The following is a 21,463-nucleotide window of genomic DNA, read 5'->3' on the forward strand; positions in this document are numbered from 1 at the left end:
TGCACGGAAACATGCACACACACACGTTCTGCATTAAGCTCAATTTACACAGAGCTGTTTTGCCGACGAAACCCCCTGGCCTACCGCTGTGCCGGTTTTCAAGCAGAAAGTGCTGCTGGATAGGGAGATCCAATATGTGTCGGCCGCGGGCTGGCTAGCCGGCTGACGGATCGTTTATACCCAAAACTCTCTGCACTCCACTCTCTGCATGGTCTGCCCCTGTGTGTGTGTGTGTGTGTGTGTGTGTGTGTGTGTGGTGTGTGTGTGTGTGTGTGTGTGTGTGTGTGTGTGTGTGTGTGTGTGTGTGTGTGTGTGTGTGTGTGAGTGTGTGTGTGTGTGTGTGAGAGAGAGAGGGAGAGAGGGACAGAGAGAAAGATCGCGTGCGTGTGGATGTGTGCATTCATGTGTGCCAATGTGATTTGTAATGCTGTTTATGCAATCCATATGTTCTCAGTTTGACTCCTGGGTCCCCTCAGGCTATCAGAAAAGAGGACATTTTTCATATTTAAGAGCCCCAACTCTGTGGGTGTTCGCCTCCCTGACAGAAACACACGCACACACACACACACCACACACACACACACACACACACACACACACACACACACACACACACACACACACACACACACACACACACACTCTCTCCCTCTCTCTTTTTCCCATCTTTATCTCACCCTCTGCAGGAGTGTGAGTGTGTCCCTGTGTCCGTGTCATGCATGTGTAAGGATGAGAGGAGAGTTGAGCTAGGGGGGCCAGGGTGGGGGGAGGTCGCAATGAATTAGGCATGAGGAGCAGAAGCCATGGCCCCAATGGCTCGGACAAGCCGTTTAAAGAGCAAAGTCTTGTCGGTAAGCGGACTCGACTGCCGGGCTGTGTCTGCTGCTGTCCCACAGCATTTAAGAAGCATGCCAGTTATAGCCCCCATGAAGCTGCTCCCCTTCAGCTCATATGGCCCACTCCTCTCTGCACTAACCTTTCATTGCCTCCTCTCCTGTCACCGTGGCTCTGTCTCCATTTCAATCTCTCTCTCTCTCTCTCTCCTCTCTCTCCTCTCTCTCTCTCTCTCTCTCCCTCCCCTCTCTCTCTCTCTCTCTCATCTCCCTCTCCTCTCTCTCTCTCTTCTCTCTCTTTAGGGCCATTTAATTCATTTCAACTGCTGGCAAATGTGGGAGCTATATATTTTCTAAAGCATCGTGATAAAACATCACAGCATTTTCACACAGTAAGATCTAGACTAGAGTGTTAATTCAACTCTGTAAGTGTAAATAAACAAGAAAGGAAATCGGTCCCGTTCAACACTGCAGAAAACCTCCATATAAGCATCGCTCTTTGTATACCTTAAACACCCTGTTCACCTGCATATCTCTCTCTCTCTCTCTCTCTCTCTCTCTCTCTCTCTCTCTCTTCCTCTCCTCTCTCTCTCTCTCTCTCTCTCTCTCTCTCTCTCTTCTCTCTCTCTCTCTCTCTCTCTCTCTCTCTCTCTCACAACACACACACTTTTATTTCTCCACATCACTCTTTGTCTCCCCCTAAAAGTCTGCTTCTCGTTCCTGATTTATGATACATTTACATCAGTCATCATGTTGTTCGCCCACTCTCTCCTTCTCCTGTTTTGTCTGCCCTCCTGTTGTTGTTGTTTTCTAGCTTCTTCTTTTTTTAAACTTATGTATATTCATCTTTGCTCTGCCATTTGTTTCTCTCTCTGACTCCTAATATGGCTTGTCATCTTCCCATCTGACTGTCTGGCTTCTCTCTCCTCTCTCTCTCTGATCTTTCTCTTCCTGTCCCACTCGTCCCTCTCCATCTGATATCATTTCCTCCTGCTTCTCTCTCACCTCCGTTCTCATCTCTGAGAGACTCTGAAGTACTGTCTGCTGTTCTGGACAAAATGTCACGTCAATCTCCACAACAAGATGTCCTCAGTCCACTCATGCTAGTGGCACAGTTTCAATCTATTAACCTGTGTGTGTGTGTGTGTGTGTGTGTGTGTGTGTGTGTGTGTGTGTGTGTGTGTGTGTGTGTGTGTGTTGTGTGTGTGTGTGTGTGTGTGTGTGTGTGTGTGTGTGTGTGTGTGTGTGTGTGTGTGTGTGCCCCTGTGTAGTGAGTGTTATTGTGCATGTGTCACATTTGCACCGATGTGTGCATCTGAACACGTGCGGGCGGGCGGGCGTGCGGGCGGACGTGAGTGAGTCAGATACAGATAGAGAGAGCGAGTGTGTGAGCGTCTGCACATACATTCATGAAAAGGTCTTCTCAATCAGGCTCAGACAGGTTTTCTTTGTGCCTCTGACTAGCTGCCAGGTCCTACATATCTCTGGACCAGCAAGACCATCCCAATGGGCTGTAATGCAGGCCACAGAGAAAGATATGAGACCCCAGGAGAGAAAGCTGGGAGGGGGCGGGGGGGGGGGGGGGGAGTTGAAGTGGGCAGGGAGGGATGAGAAAAGAGGAGGAAGGAGTCAGCCTAAGGGAAGAATAATTGAATAAGATATCTCAATAGGAAGACATAATGGGACTGGGTGTACCCTGAATGAGGTAAATGAATGATAGCTAGAGAAGGGGACAGAGTTTATGAGCATTGATGGATAAGTTCATTGAAGGAGACCAGTATTGGATTGAATTGATATTTTGAAATGCACTCAATTACTTTGGTTGATTATCTGATCTCCTGTGGTATATTGAAATTAAGTGGATTGTTCCAAAAGTGCCAGACAAACTCATCAAGCAGTCAATACAGGCTTGGCCAATTTCCCACTTAACTGAATGAAAGTTGAGAGATAAAAAGAGGATTACCAAGAGACTTTCTTTTCTGTGTATTTTTTCCCCCCCGTCTTTCTTTCCTCTTTTTTCAAGAGAACCTTACAATGGCTTTTAGGCTATCTTCATTAAAAGGTACCAGCTATCCAGCCTCAACAAAGCACAGTCTTTTAAGTGTCCCCAATGAGTAAAATTGTATTTGCGTTACAAATCAAATTTGTCATCAAGATATTTCCCTTCAGTAGATATTGAATCCTGATGGACAAACATATTGAGAAATTGTAGTATGAAGTCTTTTTTTTTTTGTGGGGGGGAGGGGCAGAAATCAACACAATTGTAATTTAATGATGCAGATACGATAGGGAAGGTTACAAGTGCCATATGAACATGGTTGTTGTAGAATTATGTGAATGTTGTAAAGTAGTATAAAATGGAAATGGCAATAACAAAAAGAGGGAAGGGGAGGCAGGAGATAGAATAAAGAGATTTGAGATGAAAGTGAAAAGTGCATTGACATGTGCACCAAGGTGGATGATGAAAGCCCAGACAAAGTCAGAGGTGTAGGCTACCCAGCGTTGAGGGGCTTGTAGGTCTGCTATTTTTCTGATGGGTGACGCCCGGCGTGCAACGGATCTTAATTTAGGCTTAAGTGTTCAACAAAGAATAAAGGTTGAGAAATAATGTGCTATGGGCCAAAAAGAGTAACTGTAGTAAGTAGAGGTTTTGTTTCTCCGAGTTCATTATGTATCATTTCTAATAAGGAACCTATGGGAATCACCTCAACGATTGCATTGCAATAGACCACAGAATTATGTTATCACTCTCTGGAACCATTGGAGCAGACCTTGGGCAGCCCTGTACAAAGTAATCAGGCGTTCAATTAGCCAGGGGTCTTAGGTTATGGATTCTACACTTTGAGGGAGTCGCTTAATGTGAGTCAGTGAGGCAAATAAGGCCTCCATGTGCATAGCACACTGCAAACTGAAAGAATTAAACCCCTAAAATCTAAAGTGCTTTATGTCTTGGGTAAACTCTACAAGTTCAGCCTGATGATGGATTGCCAGATCTTGGCTGGTAGACCGCACACACCTCCCATAACGCTTTTGCATAGCACTGAGAGCACACAAGCAGTCCTCGGGACGCTTCATTAACTTTTAATTTCCCATTTGAATAAGTCAGAAAATAGAATAACTTTTGGTTGTTTGTTTTTTTACTTTTATTGTCTGCTATGAGAAGTGAAGAAATAATAATTGCATTATGCCAGGCTATGCAATAAATCGTGATTAAAGTTAGAGGAGGTACGAGAAGAAGCAGGGTTTGACAGTTTGACTGTTGATGTTGTGCTGCTTGGTTTCAGAGCTAACAGCTCCAGTGACGTACAGCACATTTGCATGCATCAGTCAATTTGTCTTTGTCATAATCGTGTTCCCTTCTAAATGCGGACATTCACTTGCCACCTGCATAATTAGGCAAATGCAATCAACAGAGAAAAGTAATTCTCTCTCCTCACGCTTGCTTTCTTACTTCTCTTTTTTCCTGCCTACTCTCTCTCTCTCTCTCTCCTCTCTCCTCTCCTCTCCTCTCCTCTCCTCTCCTCTCCTCTCCTCTCCTCTCCTCTCCTCTCCTCTCCTCTCCTCTCCTCTCTCTCTCTCTCTCTCTGTCCAGAGCTAATAGATGGCACCCCCACCCTCAAAATCAACCATGGCTCAGGCACGTTGGTGCTACAGTTGCCTGGCAACGTGAACGTGGCAGACAGGAGGTGGCATCGGCTTGATGTCCGCAGCAACAGCAAGGTATGAGTCTCCACCCCGCTGAGCAACAGCCAGGATTTATTGAGAATACTGTACATGAATATTATTGAAAAGCTTTGCATAGGTCCTTGTTTGACCCATGCATGGAGGCATTTATTTTCTTTTGTTGTATCTATTGCCAATGGAAACTAATCTCAAACAGTACAGAAAGGCTCGTAAAGGCTAGAGAGTGTATAGTCTCAGAGTTAAATTAATACTGAGGATTTAGCAGTGTAGATTGGGCTTCCAGTAGAGTTTACTTCAGTGATTCTCAACTTTTTTAATTTCAAGGCCCCCGGTTTTATATGCATGAGGCCACAGACCCCCATTTGATAGACATTCTTATATCCGGGATTGTGTTCATGTAACTCTGTGAGGGTACGCATGGAACCAAATGGAACCCGTAAGGGTCCATTTGGTTCTATTTGTACACTCTCAGAGTTACAGAGGTCCCCGGACCCCACGCTGGGAAGCAGCTTGCTCTAGCTTTTTATGGTGGGGCTACTCAGAGGTGAGACGTCTAGAAGAGAGAGTCAGTCTGTCTGTCTGTCTGTCTGTCTGTCTGTCTGTCTGTCTGTCTGTCTGTCTGTCTGTCTGTCTGTCTGTCTGTCTGTCTGTCTGTCTGTCTGTCTGTCTGTTTCAAGAGGCTAGCATCCGGCTTGTAAATTGAGGCTATATAGGAAGTGTGACAGTTCATATGAATGGCCTGTAGTCTCGCTGTTTCACCGCTGTTTCACCGCTGTTTCACAGCGGCCGCTGTTTCGCCGCTGTTTCGCCGCTGTTTCGCCGCTGTTTCACCGCTGTTTCACTGCTGTTTCACCGCTGTTTCACTGCTGTTTCACTGCTGTTTCACCGCTGTTTCACCGCTGTTTCACCGCTGTTTCACCGCTGTTTCACCGCTGTTTCATCGCTAAAAAAAGAGGCCTTTCAGTCTACTGACATCTCCCATTCCACGTACGTATAGGGCAGCTCTCAATTATTGATGGAGGCTGGAAGTACAAAGCAAGGCATACTGAAACTGTTACAGCAACAAGTCCTGCTTAGATGTTCATGAGCAGAATGTAGAAATCGTGGTTCTATAAGCAACAATTTCAAGTTCAATGAAAATCAACACTCTGCCTGAGAGCAAATTTAAAAAGTGGTCCTGTCAAAGGGTGCAACATGAATAATTAAAAGTGTGTGTGTGTGTGTGTGTGTGTGTGTGTGTGTGTGTGTGTGTGTGTGTGTGTGTGTGTGTGTGTGTGTGTGTGTGTGTGTGTGTGTGTGTGTGTGTGTGTGTGTGTGTGTGTGTGTGTGTGCACGTGCGACCAACCAACCAATATCTCCAACTTAAAATTATTTATGAGTTGCAACAGAAGCGTGATTCTTTTGTTCATTCAGTTCAATAAAAATCAACCTCCTGGTCAGCCTCGCATTGACGCAAAGGCTAGAGAGCCATGCTTTGAAAAATACACTCATACAAACACGTATTTACACCTGATGCAAGAAAGCAGCTTGAATGAATACAGTGAGTCACAGAGCCATGCACCTCCATTAACAACAGGTGATAATGTGATGAAGCTCATAATGTGATGGTGATACAGTGCTCATTCATGCCATCAGTCTATTCACTACAGCTGAGTAGTTTGTTGAAAGAAAGATACTCTATCTGGTTTGATGGTGTCACAGCACCATGGGTAACCACATGAATGTCATAGTAGGTGAACGAAATCTACAAGCTTTCAACGCGTTGCAATGAGCTTGTAGATCGGTGATTTGGTATAGAGGGGGGGAAAGGGGGGCCAAGGATGGTTAGGAGGTTAGGTGCTGCTTTTACACGGCCCGAAAATGTGACAGTAGGGAGTTGATTCTCAACACTTTATGGCAGCCAAATACTCAAGACACAATTCGTACCTCTACACTGTACTTCACTACTGTTTTTAATTAATGTGTACACATTGTATCCACTTAATAACTCAAGTCTACAATTGTAACCAAAACCATTTGTACACCATCAGAGTTCAATTAACACTGAAGATTTGACTGTGTAGTTACCTACTACAGTGCTTAACCACTACTACTATTTGAAACTTGTCCCAAAGACGCTTTTAAAAACCAGGGGTGACTGAGATTTTTAAGTAGTTGCCCCCTTGTGGAATGAGCTACCCTCCCATATCAAACTGGCCCCCACCTTTGAAACGTTTAAATCTCACCTTAAGTCTCACTTTTATACCGTGGCTTTTGATCCCACTTGAGAGTTCTGTGGACTCTGCCTAGATTCACTCTCTGCTGACGCTGGTACAGCTTGTATTTGTCTCTTTTTAGTTTGTCTATTTTTGTTTCTTACTAGGCTTTTCTGTTGTTCTTGTTTTATGTGTGTTAGCTTATGTAGTGTATTTCGTTTTTAGATTTCTTGTGCAGCACTTTGGTAACCTTGCGTCGTATGATGTGCTACAGTATATAAATAAAGTGCATTGGGTTGGATTGGATCCTTAGTTGACCGGAGTCCCTCAGGGGTCTATGCCGGAAATAGCTGATCTACAAACTCAGATATGCTATTTTCACCCATTATGACATGCTGAGAATAGGGACAGTAGGGCTCATGTGATTAATCAAATATTTTTCTACAGTGTAGGAAACTGGAGCCCATGAGCAGCACATAGAAGTCACAATCTGATTAAATAAAGTTCAATGAGATCAAAGGACAGGAAACTACATGCCACACAGGGAGGTCTTGGCAGATTCACTACTCTAATCTGCTACTGTATATTATAGTGGAGAAACTGACTACAGCCTTGTGCGTGGGAGCCAGCCCTTTTACCTTCGAGGGACCGGTGTGTCCCTTATCAGGGCTGAAGGAGCCATTCATCTGCCCCCCTTCAGCTCACCCTATAGGCTCAGAGGGACTGTTAAAGATGTCACACTGTTCTCACTCAAATTGCTAAATTGAGTGATCTCCATATGCTAAACATCTGCCAGCTTGACAATTATAGAACATGAGAGGGAGAGCGTTATGGTGAATACTATCACTGCTATGATCACACATCTTCAAACATGGAATGTCATTCACACAACCTCAAGTGTTCTATTGCTTTTATATGGTACAATATGGTATACATTTCAATTACTTTTGTGAATTAAACACTAATATATTAATATTTGTGTATTTATATGATGCAACTCCTGGACAATTATGTTTTGGCAAATAATACACAGCCTATCAGATTGCTTATTCAGAACCAAATGTTTATTTATTTTTTGACACAGTTAGAACATGATTACATAAACACACGTACTTGTAACACATGACCTGATTAACAACGCGTTGCATCCGGCGAGTTGTGAGCTTGTAGATCGGCAATTTTCACTGCTTTAGCTTGACACTCTTGTACGACGAAGTAGGGCATTAAGTGACGAAAACACATAAACAGCGACGATATACTATTGGCAACAGCAGCGAACAAGATGCTTGTGTTGCTTTGCTGTATAGAAAATAACTATTTTTTTTTACTCCTATACTATACCTGCGAGCCTTCCGACATCCAAAAATATTCCGGTTCGAACAGGCTTTCCAAACTATAGTTTGGAGAGTCAGGACATCAGACGTCAATTTGTAGTTATATCACCTCCCTTTCCGAAGGATAGTTCGAATGTCGGAAGGACCATGTTCTGGGCTTAACGTCAACTGCCTCCATTGTTAATTACAAGTCCCCCATAAAGAGCTGGCTGAATAGCAGCTGCTAGACCTAACTTTCAATTAGTTGAGTTTTATCTGGTTCCTTTTACAGTACCCATGATGTTCTTTGCAATTTTACTTGTTTAGTATACGTGGACATTTTATGAATGTATTTTTGATGGATTCTATATTTCTGTATGTCTCTGCTTTGATTGATTGATTGATTGATTGATTGATTGATTGAATACTTTATTAGTCAAAAGAATTTAACAACACAAGAAGAACAGTAAAACACTTGGGCTAAAAGGATAACCGAAAAAGGGTCCTGGGGACATTTTTCCATAGTGGTCCTACTGTATGTATTCAATTCATCAACAGAGCGAACACAACAGTGCTGCCCTCTAATCGCATGGCACTCAGTTTGCACACAGATTTGCACTCAAAGGACCCAAATGGAAATAAGTTCTGAAGCTTTTTTGTGTTTTATCCTTTTGACAATAGATATGTGCAAATATATGGTAATATATGCATTTTTGCGAATAAAAACATCAATCAATCAATCATATCCATTTCTATTTTTGAGCCTCAGCTGGAACAATATGAAGGCTTGTTATTTAAATTCTGAAATTGTTTGTTGGGAATAACCCCTTGAGATTAACCATCTCGTTTTCAAGGGGGTCCACAAATTACAAAATGCTGAATTCATAGATTTAGACAAACCATTTTGCAGAAAATTCAAACAACATCAACCAAAAAAAGAGCGTGTGTGTGTGTGTGTGTGTGTGTGCATTTGCGTGCGACGTGCGTGCGACGTGCGTGTTACATGTGTGCGTGTTTTGTTTTGGAATGTTAAGAATTGTTTTCACAATGTATTGTACAACTCAATATTACAAAGCCGGACAACATATTAAAGTATAATATTGAAATAGTTATTTCCAATGTGGTACTCTCATAGTGAAACAATAGAGCACCCGAAGCCTGACGTAATTTACGCATCCTACCTGGTTCCCCCCCCCCCCCCCCATTCTGAATTCCCATAGAAGTCTTTAATATCGCGTCAAATAAGAACTGTGTTCCAAAAATAAACAAATGATCCCCCGGCGAATTGACTCGTATGATATGAAGCATCAACTGACAGTGAGAAAACGCTAATGTTACTTCCGCCGAATTAGTAAAATTTTCGCCAGAAACAGACTGTATCAAATATGAGTGACTGACTATCATAACCGTAATAACACAAGTAAGACGCGCGAACGCGGGAAGCGAACGCAAAAAAAATATTTAAAAAAAAGTAACCTATAAAAAAATACAAAAAAAATATCAAAAAAATCACAAAAAAAAAACTTTTAATGTTTTTGAACAATTCAACAAAGTGTTTGAAGTGCCTGTTTCACCCACTTCCGGGGGGCGGAGCCAAAATCCGAGCCCAAAGTATTTGTTCGTAGACCCCCACTTAGGGGGGGTAGAAAAAGTTTCAGAGCGATTCGGGCACTTTTCATTTAACATGGGGTTTCAATGGGGAGTTTTTAGGAGCCTTCTCCGGGACGTGGCTTCCGGGGGAAGGGGCGGGCTTAAACGCAACCTTGACAGGTGTGTTCAGTTTTCAAAGACCTTTCATTTGATGTATGGTACGTCTAAATTGGACATTTACTTATCTCAGAGGAGCTGCACGCAGGCAGTGCACACAGAGACACACACAGAGACACAGAGACACAACCCGAGCACGGTTTCATAGTAAGCTCCACTTGCGCGAACGCAGCAGAAGGAGCTGCGTTCGCAATAATACAGAGCCACCTCCCTGACAATATCGCGAGACAGTTTGTTTATTTTTGGACCACAATTCTTATATGAGACGATTCTAAGATGACCCAATGTTATTCTCCATAGAGAAATTACTTCCGCAACCCAGGGGATGAACGAGTGATGTCAGGACTTCGGTACTCTGTATACAGGCACCAGTAAAATAGATAGTCAAAATAATAAAAGATAAGTGATGTCAGAAGTGATATCAAACTACGGTACTCAGCATTTTGGGGTTGGGTTTAAGGTTAGGGTAAGAGGTTAAGATTAGTCTTAGTTTGGAATTTTTGAGGTTAGGATTATTGTTAGGTGGCAGATGGTTAAGTATTACCAAAAGCTTGTAAGACAAACGTGTGTTCTTGTGTGTGTGCGTGCGTGCGTGCGTGCGTGCGTGCGTGCGCATGTGCATGTGTGCATGTGCTCCTCCAGGAAGTACGTTTCACCCTGGATCGTTGTGCGGGAGCAGCGGTGATGGAGATGGAGGGACTGGGCAGCTGGCTGACCACTGAAGACCACTCCTCCTGTGAAGTGACAGGGGTCACACCCAGCACTGACCGGTACACACACACACACACACACACACACACACACACACACACACACACACACACACACACACACACACACACACACACACACACACACACACACACACACACACACACACACACACACACACACACACACACACACACACACATCATGATTTGTGTGCATGGGGTTCTCATCTTAAACAAGCTTAGTGCTTAATGAGATTTCCAGTTTAGTAGACCTTGTATTGTGAATTTGTACTTCCATGTACTGTTATGTACTGTCATGTACTGTTCACATGTCTTACTAAATAAAGTACATCAATCAATCACACACACACACACACACACACACACACACACACACACACACACACACACACACACACACACACACACACACACACACACACACAAGCAACACATGGCGCACATATCTCTGTCATAAAATGATCAAAGGGCTTTGTGTGTGTGTGTGTGTGTGTGTGTGTGTGTGTGTGTGTGTGTGTGTGTGTGTGTGTGTGTGTGTGTGTGTGTGTGTGTGTGTGTGTGTGTGTGTGTGTGTGTGTGTGTGTGTGTATGCGTGTGTGTAATGCAGTCACCTGAACATGAGCCAGGTGCTCCAACTAGGAGGTGTCAATGAGGACATTCCCTACGTCTATCCCCAGCTCCAGCACAAACACTTCTCTGGCTGCATCCGCAATCTCATTGTGGACAGCAAGGTAACCAACAGTGTATATACACACACACACACACACACACACACACACACACACACACACACACACACACACACACACACACACACACACACACCCACGTTGGCACACGGAAGGTAAAGCAGATGCCACAGATTTGATGCTGTTATAATGAAATATGCAGATGCTTATGCTACTGCCAGATTTCACTAGACCATGTTCTCTCCTGGCATTTGCCTTGATGTTGTTATTATTACTTTCAAGTACAATGCTCCCTTTCCGTTCCTTCTCCTTTTCCATGCCACCTCCTGCTGCTTAAACACCACAACACAACGACATGGGCATACATGCTTTGTAAGCGCATGCACTAAAACGGTTTTGATTCATGTTGATACGTTTCCCTAGGACATGAGCATTGTTCCTTGTAATAATAATAGCATAATAATTATGATAATAATAATAATGATAATAGTGCAACCGGCGGGAGGAGTAGAATGAAGGCTCTACTCCCTCCCGGTGGGGTCTCCTCACTAGCAGGTGAGTCAGTAGGATACAACAGCAGTGACAACACAGAAATGTGTGTGGGGAGGAATCAATTGCTATAACGACTCATTTAGAAATAAATAATACATTTAGGAAAAAAAGGGGAGATTTATCCTCCTATAATTTGACAAACCTCTGTCCTGGTGTCATGGTGTCATGGTTGGTGGTTGGTGAGGCCAAAATTGCTCTGCCCGGTTCTCCTCAGCGGCTGGAGCAATTGATCCGAAATTGCACACAGCCATTGACCATTACCATGTGCACCTAACAGCGAAGCCCGTATCACCAAATCTCAGCTGTTTATTGGCGTTTTTGTGTAAAACACTGTCGCCATGGTTGCGGGGCTGCCTCCCGGGTTGCCAGATCATGTGCGCATATCCCCCCACGGATGCGTCGACCGGGTATGGACTAGTTTATATATAATAATAATAACAACTAGAAAGCACTCAGTAGAGCACACACCTGCCAAGGCAAGCGCAAATGTGTCAGAATTGTCAGAAGTCTGTCTGTTTGTCATTGTAATCTTACAGAGAAAATTACAGATACTTTTTGAGGAATATACTGTAATTGGAGAAGATACATTTTAGCAACACTGGCAGTATTTTAGAAAAACAACTTCATTTTGAAAACCGACAGGTTTCATCCTATGGCCTTCATGAGTGTTGATGACTCTGATGAAAGCCATACGCTGAAATGTGTCAGTTTTCAAAAGAAAATAGTTTCTCTGTGTTTTGCTGAACATTCTTTTCCTGAAAATTTTCATGCACTTTTCTAGTTGCCGAAGTTGCACCATATGACAATTGACAGAAGGAATTAAGAGTTTCTTGACTTTAATCTTGTGAAGTGGTGATAGTACAAAACTTACAGTTGCATATAGGGCCATATTTTTGCAATATTTGATTATCAAGTAGAACTTTACTAGAAGCAGTAAACACTTCTGCCTTACTCCCCCACATTATGCTGCAGCCGCTGGACCTAACAATGTATATGCTTAAAATATGAATTCTATAATGTGAATGTTGTCCAGCAAAATAGTGAAAATCAATGCAATATATTTTGTTCACAAACAGACTGATATACAGGGCCAAAAACATACCAGAAAATGTTTTAGCAGAGAAAATAATAAACGTTAATACATAGGATGTTTTATGCTTTGCAATATTGAGAACTTTATATACATTGTGAAACAAACTTAATAAATAAATAAAGATGAGCTGCAGTTTACAGCAGCTTACATGCTGAGTGAACACAAGAGTAAACAATGTTGGACAGCTTGTGTATATGACATTTAGCGCAGTGCCACGAGAAGTGAAGTTTGCTTTTTCACCTCTGAGCTGTCAAAACAGATGTCTGCATGAAGCTTGTGCTATTGCATCATACTGTGCTCACTTGTGCACTCAAAGACAAACAAACAAACACACACACACACACACACACACACACACACACACACACACACACACACACACACACACACACACACACACACACACACACACACGTGCGTGTGCTAACTACGCACCCACATCCAGTACTCATCATTGATTTGACTGAATCCAATGGGTATCATGGAAAAAAAGGATGTTGTCACTGCATTGCAGAATAAATGTAAAAGTTAGCAAAAACACTGCATCCAGACAAAGACATCGCTCGAGAGAGGACATCAGTGGGGAATATATACATGCTTCAGTAGTTCGTTTAAAATGTTTGAGCAGTGAGGCCCATCAGCTTGGAAAGTATGGATAAACAGAGGGACAGCTTGCTGGAGCTTGAATTGCATTGGTTGCTTCCATAGACATGCCCCGCACACTACCCCGAACAGACTACTGTAGGTAGGGGTCGAGTCATGGGTAGAATCAGGCATTTGTCTACTGTAAAGTTGGCTTTACAGAACAGGACGGGATACATTAAACCAGTTAAAGTTCCATGAAGATGTATCCAGAGCTGGGGTATACCCGCCCTTCCACATTTGTTGAGCCAAACTTTCACCCACATGTCAGCTATACTTTTTTTCTTTCTTTCTTTTTTGTTTAACATTTAAATCAGTGCTAGATTTCAACAAGCACTCCACCCTCCGACATTCGCACCTGAAGCAATAAATATCGATTATCGGAGAGAGGTAATCTAGTTTTGACATTACAAAATGTCTGTAGCAAAAGTGCTTGTATCTTCTAAATGATCAGAAATAATAATTTGTAATAATTCATTAGGAAGTTAATTCCTCCCTGAATGCAGACAGGAAGGAACTGTTTGAGTCAGGGAGGATGGCCAATTAAAATGCAATTAAAAATATTTAATCAACTTTAGTCAGCTGTAATAACTCAAACAACTAAAAAAAAATCATCTTGTTAAAAGGCCACCATAGTTAGAAAAAAAATCACAAATTGACTAGATAATGATTTGTCCATCACAATTATACAAAAAACTAAACAACTAAAATTTTAGTCAAAAGACTACACTAAATCTCAACCAGGTGCTCAAATGAACACAGCAATCAGTGGCAGCCTGGCATAATGACTCGCCGTCTGTCGTTTCTCACAATCCTCATAATCCCATGGTGTTCACAACTGATGTGATATGAGCTCATAAAGAGGAAAGGGGAGGAGAGGTTGAACATATTCATGTGTTTTACTGAATGCTTTTGTGAGGACAGGAATTAAGGCCTTCAAGGTTCCCCTGTCCTTTGAGCATCAGGTGTGCTCTTTGTCCACAAGATTATATGGGTATGACGCTCAGTATCGTCAGTGTGTGAGAGAGAATGATTGAGAAGGAGGGAGCGTGAACGAGCGAGAGATGAGAGTTGAACGATAAAGGTCTGCCCTACCCTGAACCCATGTTCCCAATCACCTTTTAAAAGTTTTCTTTCACAATTCTTCCTCTCTTTCTTATAGTAAATCTCATTCTCTTCCTGTCCTCCTTTCCCAATCGGCGCTCCAAGTGCCCCTCTGGCTCCTTGCCCTCAACATTGCCTCGCTCCACTGTCAAGTTATATTTTTGTCTGCTTTTGTCTCCACTGTCTTGTTTCCTGTTTCCCCTTCTTGCGTCTTGGCAAATTTCCCTCTCCTCTTCCCCCAGCTCTATGATTTGGGTTCTCCAGCAGACTCCCAGGCCAGCTCTCCAGGATGCCTGACCACAGACAGCAGCTGTGTCAACATGGGGTATCCATCCTGTGGCCACCGGGGACGCTGCCGTGGCGAGTGGGGCTCTTTCAGCTGCCAGTGTGTGCCTGGGTACACGGGCCACCAGTGTGAAGAGGGTAAACTAAACTTTTTTTTTTTTTTTACAGAAAAATAATGGTGCCAACTGGAACCAAAACTGAGTGTTGCCATAGAAGAACCGTTTTTGGTTCCAGAGATGTGTTTTTCGAAAATAGCAGATCTACAAGCTCACAATGCGTCGTGGTGCGACACGTTTGTTGTTGTTTTGATCTATTTTTCTCCCCAATTTTGTAATTATGCCAATTCCTCCCATGTGTATTTTTGTCAGAGCCAGCCCCTACTCTTGGCGTGGGGAGGGTGTAGACAACCACATGTCCAGTTCCGCTCTGTGCTGAACAGGCACCCCGACCAAACTGGAGTCCCTAGTGCAGAGACAAAGATCACCCTCCCACCCGGCTTCCCACCCGTCAACACTGCCGATATCATGTTAAATTATAACATTGTGCTCGTTAGATTGGTCGGCCAAGCCGGAGGCGTCTCCTTGTCTTCTTAAGCCTAATTTAAGCTTTGGTGAATTATTTTTTTACTGACACCAGCAACACACTTTTTTTGGTTTTCAAACCAAAAGGTGCTGCTCCAAACCTATTGCAGCTTTGAAGTTAAACTGTATTAATCCTTGGGGAAATGCTATTATATATATATATATATTAAATACTACCTCTAACTATTAGACGTAATGGATAGCCACTGAATTGCCCCTAGGGACCGGCTCCAGCTCTAAGGCCACTGAACTAGGTCAAGGGCACTTGCAGGAGTTCTGTATGTTCCTAATTGGTGTGGAGATGTGGGAGTAAACCAGTGCACCCAGAAGAACACATTGCTGTGAGGCAACAGTGCTAACCTCTGACCCATCAGGCTAGTGTATGAAAACAGGTACATTATCCTGAACAACATGGTCGTGGGTGAAGAATATAGATTTTAAGATCAACAAATCCCAAGCCAATACGTTGTTCAGCCTGAATAAACACAACATGAGCAATGCATACAAACATGCCAAGAGAGTTCGATGTCAGTTTGTATGCAGGATTGAATAATACAGAAAAGGTGCTACTTGCCATCATTTTGCCCTATAAGGCGGTACTTCATGAAATATTCCTCCTCTTCCATAGCTAGGGAAGAGGGATTAGAAAGGTACTGTAGTTATTTCAACAGGCTATGTGATGGAGGAATTAGTTTTAAACGGATTTAGGCATTCTTGGTTTAACTTGCCTGGCTTACCGAGGGTCCACTTATAGTGAATATAGGCCCACAAATTCAATCAAACATGTTCCAAGCTAAACCAGTGTTAATGTAATCTGCCCTGCCACTGGCTCCATGCGTTGTGGGGAAATTTAGGGAATTTATGTTTTAGTTCCAATGGTTTCTTGTTGGTCTGTCTGGAGATCAAAACTGCCTAAAATGTGTTTATCCCGAATTTTAACGCTATCTCTGTGTGTGTGTGTGTGTGTGCGTATGTCTGTGTGTGTATCCGGGCCTCTGTATTGTGATAACCAGAGGTCCCTCAGTATTCCTTTGATGGACGCAGTCACGCACACTACCAACTGGCGTCCCCTCTGCCAGCCCGCAGGACAGTGGTCCAAGTACTGATACGAACCCGCAAACACAGCAGCACCATCCTCAACCTAATCTCCAAGGAACAGAGTGAATACCTACGGCTGGAGGTAAGACACTGTGTGTGTGTGTGTGTGTGTGTGTGTGTGTGTGTGTGTGTGTGTGTGTGTGTGTGTGTGTGTGTGTGTGTGTGTGTGTGTGTGTGTGTGTGTGTGTGTGTGTGTGTGCGCGTGCGCGTGTGCCTGCGTGTTGCCAGGCACCCTTGACTAACAATCTAATTAATCCAGACAATCCACCAGGGGCATTCATGACCCACAGGAACATACTGTAACTGAAAAAACGAAATCAGTTGTTTAGTTGAATCGTCCAATCTCCAAAGGAGAGTCTGTTTTCCTGTGCACTCGTCTATTAAATACTGTCAATTAATACCACCACGTAATGTCACCTGTGTCCGCCTGCAGCCAATGAAGTTACTAACATCTTGCCACTATCTGCCACCACAACACCAGTCTCCTGCCTCAGTTGCTAGTTTCTTAACAGGTGCCAATAGTACATTATATTTATCACAGATTTAGCACAGATTGACAGTTGGCAAAATGTCTATGTCAACTATGAAAAAAGAAAATTGAATACCGAAAACTGTCAATTCCACAACTGAGTGTGTGGAGAAAATCAAGGTTGAGAAGCTGTTATGCCTGCTTTAGCAGTGGTATGTTATTTGACAGTTTCAGTGACATTTTTATGTTATGAAAAGATCCAACAGTTATTGACATCAGGGAAAGAGTGTTGGCCTTTCAAAAGATGAAAACATTCTCCATTTTGCAACACTGTATTGAATCATCTGATTTTAGATAAACTAAAAGCAAACTTTGCAATGAGATTTGATGATTGAATATTTGTCCCAGTAGAAAACTAAAACGAGCACTCTCAGTCTGTATATAATGCAGTTTGCCGGGTGCACGGCTCATGAAGACTCACAGTAAGAAAGCAATAGCCTGCACTCCGAAGTCCTTCTGGGACTTTTATTTCATATGCGCACGGACAGACAGCATACACGGACGCGTTTCGGCGTCAAGCCTTCCTCACGCTGTGTCTGTACGTGCGCATATGAAATAAAAGTACCAGAAAGACTTCGGAGAGCAGGCTATTGCTTTCTTACTGTGAATATTTGGCCCCCCTTTATAATCTTTTTCAAATCTGCTCCCCTTAAAATGCAGGGCCATAATCTTGGTACTTTTTGTCATTTTGTTTGTCATTTGTTTAAGCATTAAACAGCATTCAACATTACTCCTCTAGATCCCCCAGTGTGGTTGAAATGTCTTGCCTGTAGTGTGTATGTTTGCATTCCCTTTATAAGCTACAAGCTTCTCTGTCAAATAGTTGGGTAGGAACAGACTGGATTTACCAAATCTATGTAATCTACAGTATGTAATTGATGCATGTAAAAAGCACTTTTTTGCAGATCATGTCTTAGTTACACCAGCATTGTTGTAGTGAAGCAGCGCTCTATAAGTGAAACACTATAATTGTGGACTGTTGCCAAGACGACGATGACGACGCGACATTACGCCCAATTATGGACACGACGCCAGCGTGACGTCGTCTTAGGATCGTATGACATCATATTCCATACATAAAAGCAGCTATGAGATACAGAGATGCGCTGTCGAGCTTATAGAGCGTCGAGCAGCAGCTAGATAAAAAGTCAGATAATTTGTTAACCTAAGAGACAGACACTCAAAGACGGGGTGCTGTGATTTTCAGTGATTTTTTCCCCCCCTAAAACATAATCATCAGGTATTATGGTTATACTAGGAGGAAGATTTTTTTCAAAAAAGTGTACAGAAATTGTTAAAATTATGTTTTTATGTGGACACGCCTCCAGTTCATTAAGTATTCCTGGTTCGCACCTTAGCACCTCCTCCACCACCTTAGCACCACCCACCTGTCCTAGGTCCCTCCTCCTCCTCATGCCCACACCTGTTGTGTTATGATAATGAGGGGGAGGGTATATTCTTACTATGTCACTAAAGGGCTGTTTTTCTATTGGCACGTTTGACCCTCATGGTTTCAGCCTCCAGGTAGAAACTCAAAATAGTCAGAGAAGACATAAAACACCATAAAAACACCACCAGGGGGCTTAATGAAGTTCTATCAACCTCATAGACACATGAAAAACAGAAAAAGTGCAAAACCATGGCACCACCTCTTTAAGAATCAGTCTCACCATTTCACAATGACCATAAAAAGGGGTTTGGTGAAAGACCAAATCTCCCTTCCGGACGTGACCCAACGAAGACCGAGTTCACCGGACATCTTAGAACATACAGTAGAAGAATAGGTTAGCTTTACGACCTAACCTCAAGACAACTCATCCTCATCCACCTTCACTTGTGGCAATCACAAGAATCAGCATCTAATGATCACCTTTAGCAAATAATAAACAATACAGTCCTTAATATCGAAGCAGAAGAAATCTCAACAACATGGACCATTTCTCACAGACAACCCAAAGAGAAGAGTGTGTGTGTGTGTGTGTGTGTGTGTGTGTGTGTGTGTGTGTGTGTGTGTGTGTGTGTGTGTGTGTGTGCGTGTGTGTGTGTGTGGTGGCGAGGACCATTTCTCACAGCTTGCTCTCCTTTTTATTGAGAGAACCCAAAGAGAACACTGTGTGCGTGCGTGTGTATGTGTGAGGGATGGGGTACTTACGTACGTGTTCATGTGTACTGTACGTGTTGTTGAGGCGCAGCTCCTCAGATGAATTCCCAAGCCCCTCGGTCACCCTAATGTGAGAAATTAATTCATTTGTATTCAATAAAACACCTGATTCAGACTGTTCTCTATGGATAATGTTGATATGGATAATGTTATTGTGTTCTTTTGTAATTCTGCGAGTTAAATTACTGTGAGCACTCCCAGTTCAGTTACTGTGGGTTAAATTGTAGTTTATTATGTCATAATATAAGGTATACAGTGTAGTGCCCATGTGCTGTAGAGAAATTCTGAATGTGTAATTCGTGTTTCAGCTACTGTAGTGTGTGCATTCATCTATGAGTACAGCATGTGCATATCTATATTTGTGTATATGTCTCTTATTGCATTTCTATTAACTGAACAGCTCAGTTATTGCTTCTCGGTTGGAAGGCGGGCATAATTTGATTAAGCTGTTTACACGTGAAGTGGAGAAAGAATGCTCACTAGTATTTCCGTACTCATGCAATCTCAAATACTATTATTGATTACATACATTAACCCATTAAGACCAGGAAAGCATCTGTGTCATTTTAGATTTCTTTGGCTATAAAAAAAAATAGCTGATATGCAAGCTCATAGCTTGTAGATCTGCAATTTGTTTTGAAAACATTTTGAAAATGTGTGCAAATCTATATATGTTTTTAAAAGCAAACATTTTTAACTCAAATCTTTGCTTCTGGGGGGTCCCTGGAACAGAATATTTTTAGATGGGGGTCCGCGGCCAAATACATATCATTTTTGGGGTCCTTGACATGAAGAAGTTGGAGCACCACTGATATAGCAAACCAAACAACAAAAATTATATGTATTTGGCCGCGGACCCCCAGAAGCAAAGATCTGAGTTACAAATGTTGTTTCCAAAAATATATGTATTCAAAGATTTGCACACATTTTCACGATTTTTAAAAAATATAAGATCTGCAAGCTCATAGCGCAGCACGAAGTGACGCGCTATGAGCTTGTAGATCTGCTATTTTTGACTAGCCACAATATAAAATATGACTAAAATCGAAAATGACACAGATGCGTTCCCGGATTGAATGGGTTAACCCGCTCTCCTCCTCCGCTCTCCTCCGGCTGCAATCATTTATTTCCCTCCTGTCGTAAACTGCCATATTGCTCCCATGGTATTTCTGTTTGCTCCCATGTCGGTTTCCCCTGTGTTATCTGATGATGGGACTCGAGAGGCGTGAAAACAGAAAAGGCATTTGCTGTGAGCATCAACAGATGAACAAGCTGTAGATATTTTGCCAACTGTCACCGCTGAAAAACGACTGAAAGCTTTGCCCAGAGATTATGGTCCATGCAGGTACACGGCTTTGCAAGGGGTTTTCCCACAGCGTTGTTTCTTCATTACAGAACACAATGTAGAGAGACGGACAAGAGACTATAGAGCCCGACTGCTGCCAGGGTTTTGGGTTCCGATGCCTAGACCAGTGGTTCTCAAAGTGGGGTCTGGGGACCCCCAGGGGTCCTTTTCCAGGGGGTCCCCAGCAAAAGTAGTTAACGTAGCGTCACAATCATTTTAACCTCTTTAACCTTTTACTATACGTTGGCTATTCAAAAATAGCAGATATACAAGCTCATAGCTACTGTATGAGCTTGTAGATCTGCATTTTTTTTCCCCCAACAAGCTCACTACACATCGCAATGTGAGCTTGTAGGCTTTTTGAAATCTTTTAAAAACTTTTGCCCATAATGACATGCCCAAAATAGTGGTTAAAAATCAGAACACATTGGCGGCATAATTGCCGATGGGATGTCGTCAAAAAAAGTCAAATAATGGCTGATATATTATATATCAAAGTGGGGGGCAGAATGATTTTAAATGGTTGTCCATGGCCATAATGAAAGTCAATTTGGGGGTCCGTGGTATGAACATTTTGGGTGAATACCAAAGTTTTGTGCAGAGTGGAGATTCACATACAGTAAAATGTAGGAACATCACAGCCATGACACTCAAAATGACGGCACTGTTGCTGTAGTGGAGTGTTAGACTGTTTCCTGTCTCTCTCTACTGTTCGTACTAAAGTCTAAATTTGTATAAACTTATATTTATAAAGCCACTTGTTCACACATTTCTTAAAGAATTAGGGCATTTTCATGAATTGCAGAGATATGGAATTTGTCTGTCTTCCGAGTCTTCATTTCAGTTTATATGAGCTCA

At 42.7% G+C, this 21,463-nt stretch overlaps 1 protein-coding gene across 1 annotated transcript in view; it reads left to right on the forward strand.

Moving 5' to 3' along the window:
- The window catches only part of LOC308088536 (neural-cadherin), a gene marked incomplete at both ends in the record, with an annotated part of 375,895 nt that overhangs the window by 295,542 nt on the left and 58,890 nt on the right, over positions 1-21,463 (forward strand). Inside the window, 5 exons of the mRNA XM_080433011.1 lie at positions 4,426-4,553; positions 10,435-10,562; positions 11,134-11,257; positions 14,849-15,029; positions 16,486-16,652. Of these exons, the coding sequence (XP_080289137.1) occupies positions 4,426-4,553; positions 10,435-10,562; positions 11,134-11,257; positions 14,849-15,029; positions 16,486-16,652 (728 nt within the window). The remainder of the gene's footprint in view (positions 1-4,425; positions 4,554-10,434; positions 10,563-11,133; positions 11,258-14,848; positions 15,030-16,485; positions 16,653-21,463) is intronic.

The sequence above is a fragment of the Gymnoscopelus braueri genome, assembly GCF_963280865.1.
Source record: "Gymnoscopelus braueri genome assembly, chromosome: 1".
NCBI classification, from domain to species: domain Eukaryota; kingdom Metazoa; phylum Chordata; class Actinopteri; order Myctophiformes; family Myctophidae; genus Gymnoscopelus; species Gymnoscopelus braueri.